Genomic DNA, 9,316 nt, shown 5'->3' on the forward strand with positions numbered 1-9,316 from the left:
TATTTTTTAGGTCCATCTTACCTTCATTTTTATAATCAGCCATTTGTTTTGGAAATTCCTACACCTTGTCTTTTTTTTTTTTTTTTTGGCCATGTTGGGTCCTCGTTGCTGTGCGTGGGCTTTCTCTAGTTGCAGCGAGGAGGGGCTACTCTTCGTTGCGGTGCACAGGCTTCTCATTGTGGTGGATTCTCTTGTTGCAGAGCACGGGCTCTAGATGTGCAGGCTTCAGTAGTTGCAGCACACGGGCTCAGTAGTTGTGGCACACGGGCTTAGTTGCTCCACGGCATGGGGGATCTTGATCAGGGCTCGAACCCATGTCCCCTGCATTGGCAGGTGGATTCTTAACCACTGTGCCAGCAGGGAAGTCCTCCACCTTGTCTTTTTATCTCTGTAACAAATGATGGAAAATCAGCAAATAGTAATAAAAAAGACTATTACATGAGACTAATGCCTTTTTCCCTGATTTCTTGCCTAACAAAATAGTAAGGATACATCACTGCCTTCTGACCTCTGTTATTTCTCACTGCTCCTTTCTCATTGTTTTTTCCTTGTATTTCTATTAGATACATGTTGGAGCAGTTAATGGTATCCCACATTTCTCTGAGACTGTTCATTTTTCTTCATTCTTTTCCTCTTTGTATTGCATAATCTCAATTGATCTATCTTCAGGTTCACTGATTCTTCGTTTGTTAGTTCAGATCTACTATTGAGCTGCTCTAGTGAATTTTTCATTTGAGTTATTGTGCTTTTTAACTCTAGAATCTCATTTCTATCTCTTTATTAATACTCTCTTCTTGATGAGACGTTGTCATCTTACTTTGTTACTTCTTTAAGCATGATTTCTTTTAATTCTTCGAACATATTTATAATGGTTGTTTTGAAATCTGCTAAAACTGACATCCGGGCGCTCTCACAGGCAGTTTCTGTTGTGGGCTTTTCTTTTGGTATATGGGTCACACTTTTCAGTATTCTTTCAATACTTTTTTGAAAACTGGACGTTTTAGATAATATTTTGTGTTGATTCTAGATATTGACTCCCCCTGCCTCCAGGGCTTGTATTTTGTTTTGACTTTGCTTATTCATTTATTAATTGACTTGGCTTTACTATTTTAGTGAATTCTGTCTCCCTACCCTCTGCCTCCCAACAATATGAAGCTTCTCATGTCTCTCATCAGGGCATGATGCACAGCCATCCTGGGATGACGTTGCATTTAGTGGGGCTCTCTTTGACTGTCTCTTTCCATGCCTGTTGATGTCACTCCTACCTATTAGGCTGCACTAATTTGCTCTGATTTGACAGTGCTCTGGGACATAAATTGCTCCGTAGTCTGAACCAATTAATTCGAACCCTTTTGCAGGTTAGTTTTTGGGGCAAGTTTTTGAGGTTTGCTTGGACCCAAGGAGGGCTGTGCACATGGCCTGATGTTTCCCTGCCTTAGCTGTCTCTTTGCCTGCCTCGTTCTGGTAAACTGGCTGGCCTACATTTTAGCTTGTTCTAATGGGGCTACCAGCCTCCTCTTAATTGTTTACCACCAAATCTCCAGTATTTTCAAGAGCCCCCTTAGGCCTGAACTTCTGCACATTCTCTTTTAAATAAAGTCAGTTCCTTTGGGAAAAGCTCTGGAGCATTTGTTCTTATGGACTGCTGCTTCCCCTGAGCCTCTGCTCCAGACCTGGGGGTGGAGATAATGGCACACTTCTCTCAGAGGGACACCCCTGCTTTATGAGCAGGACATTAGATGGCAGCAGAAGGGACTACTCCCTCTTGGAGAGCCTCTACCCTATGAATGTGGGCTGGGTGAGAAAGGGAGCCCCTGCCCTCTCAGCAGCACTTGTTTGCAGTTTAGCCTCTTTCATTTGGAGCTTCTGTTCTTGTCCCTCTTTCCTGTCCTTCTGGTATTCCCATTATACATATGTTACACCTTTTGTAGTTGTCCCGTAGTTCTTGGATATTCTGTTCTGTGTTTTCTTTTCTTCCCCTCCCCACCCCCCGCCCCCAGTCTTCTTTCTCTTTGCTTTTCAGTCTTAGAAGTCTCTATTCACCTGTTCTCAAGTTCAGAGATTCTTTCCTCAGCCAAGTCAGTCTACTAGTGAGCCCCTCAAAGGTATTCTTCATTTCTGTTACATTGCTTTTTATCTTCAGCATTTCTTTGTGATTCTTTCTTAGGATCTCTATCTCTCTGCTTACATTAACCACCTGTTCTTGCATGTTGTCTGCTTTTTCCATTAGAGCACTTAGCATATTAATTATAGTCATTTTAAATTCACAGTCCTTTAGTTCCAACATCCCTGCCATATCTGAGTCTGGTTCTGATGTTTGCTCTTTCTCTCTGATACTGACCAGGGTTCTTAGCCTTCCCCAATCAATAGAAGTTGACTAGAGGCCGGACAAGAAATTCATGCAAGGCTTTATTGGGGCCCCTGCTGCAGCAGCTGGGGAGTGAGAACAAACGACAGGTTCCCTTGCTTGCTCACTCGCTGAGGCAGGGCGAGATTGTTCCTTATACGGGGTGGGGGTAGGCGTGTGTCCAGGGGTCGGAGCAGAGGGGTGGCTTAGATGGTCTGCCCACCCCTTGGTGGGGTTGAGTGCAGGGGGCGTGCGCAGTTCCCTGCTTTTGCTCCTGGCACCCAGTTTTTGCTCCAGGCTCTTTAGAAGTGGCAGTTGGGTTTTTCGATCTTTTGTATCTTTCTATCCATAATTTGCCCCAACTGCGCATTCATGCAGTTATTTTTCATCCCATACGGTTTCTTTGTATTTTGTTGCTTCGAGGAGAGGTGTGTCCAGGTGTAAGCACTGCAGCACTGCAGCAAAGGGTCCCAGGTCCCAGCCTGTCTCACTTCAAACTGTTTTTTGATTTTTAGTTTGCCTAATTTTTTTCCTCATAGCTGAACATGATGTACTGGGTAAAGGAAACTGCAGTAACTAGGCCTTTAGTGATGGTAAGGTGTGGGAGAAGAGGAAGAATTCTGTAGTCCTATGATAAGGTCTCAGTCCATCTTTAGTGAGCCTGTGAGCCTGGACCATGAACTTCACAATCGTTTCACAGACACAGCCCCCAATCTTAAGTGGGACAGGATGGCTAGAGTGGGCTGGAGTTGGGTATATCCCTTCCCCCAGATAGGTTAGACTCTGGTAAAATAGTTTTTCCTAAACACAGGCCTTATTAAGAAGAACAAAATGCCCTGGCATATTTCAGAATGGTTACTTTCCCCCTCCTTCTGAAAGCGCTAGGGGATTTTTCTCCAGTCTTCACTGTGAGAACCTGGTAGACCTAGAGGTAAAACTCACAAAAGTGTGCAGGCCTCTCTGGAATTTTCAACTCTTAGACTTTTCCACTGAGCCTCTAGCAATTCATCAATCACAGTTCAGATTTTCCTACCCCAGTACTGGTTCCCCTGGAGATTTCTACTAGTCCATTTCTTCCCTAATAGTTGTGATTCTGTCTTACCCACCTATCTGTGTCTTCACAGTTTGCCCTGTGACTTTATTTCTCCAAGGGATCTGAAAAGAGTTGTTGAGTTTTCAGTTTGTTCAACTTTTTACTTGTTGTCAGGATGGAGTGATGACTTCTAAGGTCTGTACATGCTGGACCAGAAACCGGAAGTCCTCTGTTTATTTTTATACCGTCTCCAATATTTGAGGAGCTTATTCGTATCTACAAGGAAGAAAAGCCAAGATATAATCAGACATAGCATTTAGTAAAGCTGTGACTATTTAAAGTAATATTTTTCAGAGATCTCAGGATTATTGTCATCCTATGAGAGTGAAATTAAGTGACATAGAATTATTTGACAAAAGACATAATTTGGAAACCTAGCTTTTAATTAAAGAATTAATTTTTTTCTCCATTTTTAAGAATCTTTTCTAGCTTTTCAAAAAACTCAAAATAGTTTGTATTCTCCATGCTTCTTTAAAGTTAGTTCAGCTTAAACCAATTTGAAAATAGTGTGAACTCTGTCTCCCTTGCTCTAAGTAAGGCTCTAAGTGACATTTACATTGCCAGGTCTACTTGATTCTCTTTAAGTTCTTAATTGAGCAGCACACACTTGACCATTTCTTTCTCAGGATGCTTTCCTCACTTCACTACTGTGAGAGCACATTCTCCAGAATTTTCTCCTTCTTCTGGGGCCACCTCTCAGTCTCTTTGGCTGACTTGGCTTTCTCTGCCTGTTTACCCTCTAGATATTGACATTTCTTAGCATTTAGACCTGGGCCCTGTTTTCCCTGTAAACTCTAGTAATTTCACCCACTTCCATGGCTTTAAATCATCTGTGTGCCCATTCTCAACTTTATGTGTCCACCTTGGCCATTTCTTCTGTTTTCCCCTCTGGAAAGTTTTCAGTGACCCAGAAGAACTTGGATCTCAAAGGATAGAAAGAAAACATAATAAAACATTAATGGTGGTGATATTGTGGGTGATTTATGTTTCCTTCTCCTTTATTTGACTTTCTAGAGGTTTTCTGTAGAACTCTGAAGTTTACAAAGTATTCTCAAATGTTTGATCTCATTTTGATACTCTCAACAACAGATTGTGAGCTTCTAGACGTCAGCTGGCAACTGGATTTCTAAACCAGGATGTCAGTCCTCTACTTCGGGTGTCTTTGGATTATACCGTGCCATCTCATTTGAAGCAGAATGTTTAAATGTTTATCAGGTTTGACTGTGCTCTGGCTGCCAGGCAGTTATTTAACAGTGTGAGTTTTGATCCTGCAGGTGGATTTGATATGGAAGTAAAAGGTTGGGGTGGAGAAGATGTTCATCTTTATCGAAAATACTTACATGGTGACCTGATTGTGATTCGGACTCCGGTTCCTGGTCTTTTCCACCTCTGGCACGAGAAACGCTGTGCTGATGAGTTGACACCCGAGCAGTACCGCATGTGCATCCAGTCCAAAGCCATGAACGAGGCCTCTCACTCGCACCTGGGAATGCTGGTCTTCAGGGAGGAGATAGAGACGCATCTTCACAAACAGGCATACAGGACAAATAGCGAATCTGTTGGTTAATGTCATCAGTGACACATTAGTCTGAACCACAAACCAGCACTATTTAGCCTTAATTCCAATTCCAGATGCAGTGCCTCTTTCAGAGAAGACATGCTTATCTTTTGTGTTCTTGCTGACATTACTTTAGCAATTTAACTTAGTGTGAGAAGAAAAAGCAAGTTTTGCAATGCAAAGTCTCTGTTTTGTGAGTATACTTCACTATGGAATCATTGACAAATCAAAATCTGGTATTTGTTCTAAGAGTAGCTTTGAGTTAATTTTACCCGGCTTCATGTTCTGATGTGTATCCTGGTTGCCTCTGGGCTGAGGGATGGAATGTGTTGTGCTGAAGGTGGGTCGGGAGCATCCTGTTCCCAAAGAGAGGACGGAGTGTTATGGATGGAGTGTGTGGATAAGGGCTCTTCACCTACCGACCACTGAGTCAACCTACTTGGTTTTAAATTAAGATCTTTGGGCAGTTGCTTAAAGGATCCTTTTTCACTGAAGCAGAGAATAATTAAATGACACATCTAAAATCCCCAACTAATCAAGAGAAGGCAGAGACAAAAATCCCTCAACTTTGTGTTGTTGCCTAGCCCCCTCAATGTCTGTTTTTAAACAAATGGGTAATAGAAAATACTAAGGTTATAATCTGTGGCTTGATTAAAAATATAATGTGTTACAAATTTAGCATCATGTTCAGGATTAGGAGTCAAAGTTGCTGTAGACTGTTTTGAACAAACAGAAATAAACATGGAAACGTCTTTAACAGAGCAGTTAATTATGCTGGAGTGTAGGACACTAGGGGTGTCTGGGACATCAGTTTACATGAGCCAGGGCCCTATCAGGGCCTTCTTGTGGTGGTTCAGAATAGATGAGCATAGCATGGTGTCATGTGTTTTTGGCTTTGTATTGTCTTATTTAGCATGGATCCATAATGTATGTATTATTCTTTTTTTCTAATATGTTAATTAAGCTACATCTGTGTTATTATAATACTTTGAGTTGAGGAGGAATTTCACTGAAGGAAGAAAAACCAAACAATTTAATGAGGTATACCATAAGATCATACTGATTTGAGAAAAGGGGAGGAGGGGAAGGTTGTCTAAATGGAAATCTGAATTACAGAATATTTTAGAGAAATATATAACTTGCAGATAGAATGATGTTTTAATTGAGGTGTAAATTATATTAAGGAGACAAGATGAGTAAGAAATTATATTCAGATATGACTGTACTGTGTTATTTATCACACATGGATCTTTTACCATATGGTCAATTGCTAGATCCACAAATTGGAGATATGGTGAAAGGCATGCATAGATTTTTGAACCTTTGGCTTTTAAAAGGGACCTATATTGAATTCTTTCTATTTGTATAGAAACCCCTGAAAATTCATAGAAGACAAATCATTACTCTTTTTTCTCAGTAAATCATATCATCTGAAATATTATAAATCCCAAATTTCTTGGTGCTACATGAATTCAATTTTATAATAACTCTTACTAAATATTCTTACAAGTTTTTAGTTGGGGTAGCATTTAGGCTTAGTTTTTTAAGATGTGTAAAATGTTCTCTGCAAAATTGTTCAGGCCATTGTCTCCTTTTATATACAGTTATTTATTGTGAAGACCAGTGAATTAAGGTATTTAAAGTGAGAGAACCTAATTATTTGCAAAAGTGAGTTGTAGCTGGTTTTTTGACAGAATCAAATGATTTTTTTCCTTTTTAAAAAAAAAAAAAGCTTTTCATTTAAAGATGGAAGCTAAGCAATGGAAACATTACTCTGTTTTTGACAGTAAAAGGTACCAATAAAGTATTTTATTACCGAAAGTTAAATGAAAATGTGATAAGTTAGTTTCTTTCTGTTGTAAAATATCATAAATACAGAAAAGTGTATGACATGTAAATGTGTACTTTAAAGAATAATAAAGCCAACGCTAGTGCACCAGCTATTCAGATTAGGATATAGAACATTACCAGTGAAAAGTCTCTGTGTGCCCTTTCTCGATCACATACCCTCACCTCACTCTCTCCATAATAGTCACTATCCTGATTTTTGTGATAGTTTTTCACTCATTTTTCTTCACAGTTTTCCCAACTATGTATGTATCTCTACCCAATGACTATTTTGCCTGTTTTGAATTTGTATGCATATTATTTCATTATACTCTAACTTTCAGTATTTTGTTTTTGAGGTTCACTCATGTTAATCTCAAAATTAATTCATTTTCATTACTGACTAGTATTCCACTGAATGAAAATACTGTAGTATTATTCTACTGTTGATAGATATTTGGATCATTCATCATTTTTTTTTGTTTGCTTATTTGCTTTTGCTATCACAAGCAATGTTGTCATGAATACTGCTGTGCGTGTCTCTTAGGAGTGTGTGAGAATTTCTCTAGGAGTAATGATGCTAAGTCATCGGTTGTGTGTACGTTCAACTTACTTTCCGAAGTGGACCACCTCCAGCACTGTAAGAGATTCACTTTGCATCCTTGGCAATACTTAATTTTGTCAGGCTTATTAATTCTTGCTAATCTAGTGGGCTTTAGGCATGAATTGTAATTATAATTTTCATTTCCAGTCTTTTTGCCCATTATTATAAGTTCATAGGAATTCTTCACATATTCTGGGTACCAATTCTTGTTGGTTAAATGTTTACAAGTAACTTCTCCCAGGATGTGGCTTGTCTTTTCCCATTGTTGATGGTACTTTTTGATGAATAAAAATTAACTTTAATGTGTTCAATTAATCTTTTTCCTTTATGTTTTCTTTTTATTACTGATTTATGACCTCATAATAGAGAAGGGTATCCTAAAGCTATTGTTCTGTATTATCTTCTAAATACCTCATACGTAGCTTTGCTTTTTCCCAGTCATAAAAGTGGAAGAGGTTTTGTGTATTATGTGACGTAAGGATTGCATTTCACTTTTTTCCAGCATCGCCTTACTATGAAGTCCATATTTTACCCACAGATCTGCAAAACCACTCTCATCCATCAGATGTCATACACACACAGGTCTGCTCCTGAGCTCTCATCTGTTCAGCAGATTAGGCTGTCTCTCACCACGTTATCACATCACAGTCTAATATTACTGTAACATTATAGGAGTTGATAATTTCTGAGAATTAATCCGCTCACCTTGTTCTTGAAGATTGTCATGGCTGTTTGCAGCCTTTGTACTTTCATATAAGTTTCAGAATAAGCTTGTTAACTTTAATGAAAACTTGTGAATTTTTATTAGAATCTCATTGAATCTATAAGGTCACTTTGGGGAAAATGTACATCTTTATCTGATCCTTGAACATGACATTATCTATTTTGGTCTTTATTGTCTTTCAATTAAGTTTTATACTTTTCACACAGTGGATTTTCGTGTATTATTTTTTTAGATTTTTTTTCTAGGTAGTTTGCATTTTTTATGCCATTGTAACTATCTTTTATTTATTTTTATTGTCTATTGCTGGTATTTAGAAATCAGACTGATTTTTGTGTGTTAACTTTTGTGTTCAGTTGCCTTGCTGAGCACAATTGTAATAATGTATTTCTAGTTTCTTTCGCATTTTTCTGTTATCTATGAGTAGTAGAAGTTTTGTTTCTTACCAATTTTTATATCTTTATTTTTCTTGTCTTACTGTGCTTGTTAGGATTTGTTGTGCAGTGTTGACTGGAGTGATAGTAGAGGACTTCCTGCCCATATTTCTTATTTCAAGGGAGACATTCTCAGTGTTTCATCAGTAAGTATGGTATTTGCTATAGGTGTTTTTATAAATACCCTTTATTAAGTTAATAAAGTTACCTTCTATTATTACTTGGCAAGTTTTTATCATGCTTGAGAGCATTTGTCAAATGTTTTTACTATATCTTTTGAGATAATTATATGATTTTTTCCCATCTTTAATATGTTAAATTGATGAATTAGGTTAATTGCCCTTGCATTCTTGGGGTCAGTGCCAATCTGTCATGATATGTTATATTATCCTTATACATTGCTGGATTTGGTTTGCATGCATACACAAACATATATTTATTTACATATTTGTATATATTTGTGGGGGGGTGTATATTATATATGTACTTTTTTCAGGTGTTTTTCATCTGTGTTCATGAGTAAGATTGCCTGTGTATATACTTCCTTTCTCACCCTTGGGCTTTTCTATTAAGGTTTTACTAGCTTATAAAATAAGTTACAGGTGTTCCTTTGTACTCTGTTTCTAGAAAAGTTTTGTAAGACTGTAATTATTTCTTCCTTGAATATTTGACAAAACTTCCTGAAAGCCACCTGGGCCTGAACTTTTCTATATACTAAGATCGCTGATCACT

At 38.3% G+C, this 9,316-nt stretch overlaps 1 protein-coding gene across 6 annotated transcripts in view; it reads left to right on the plus strand.

Moving 5' to 3' along the window:
- CSGALNACT2 (chondroitin sulfate N-acetylgalactosaminyltransferase 2) overlaps positions 1 to 6,975 on the plus strand; it is a 48,822-nt gene extending 41,847 nt beyond the window's left edge. For 5 of the 6 annotated variants that reach the window (XM_004283824.4, XM_033412968.2, XM_033412967.2 and 2 more), the window contains one exon: positions 4,715 to 6,975. In XM_004283824.4, the coding sequence (XP_004283872.1) occupies positions 4,715 to 5,007 (293 nt within the window). In that variant the 3' untranslated portion in view covers positions 5,008 to 6,975. The remainder of the gene's footprint in view (positions 1 to 4,714) is intronic. The other variant, XM_033412969.2, reaches the window with a different exon arrangement.
- Positions 6,976 to 9,316: the final 2,341 nt, after the last annotated feature.

The sequence above is a fragment of the Orcinus orca genome, chromosome 14 (genome assembly GCF_937001465.1).
Source record: "Orcinus orca chromosome 14, mOrcOrc1.1, whole genome shotgun sequence".
Taxonomy (NCBI): Eukaryota; Metazoa; Chordata; class Mammalia; order Artiodactyla; family Delphinidae; genus Orcinus; species Orcinus orca.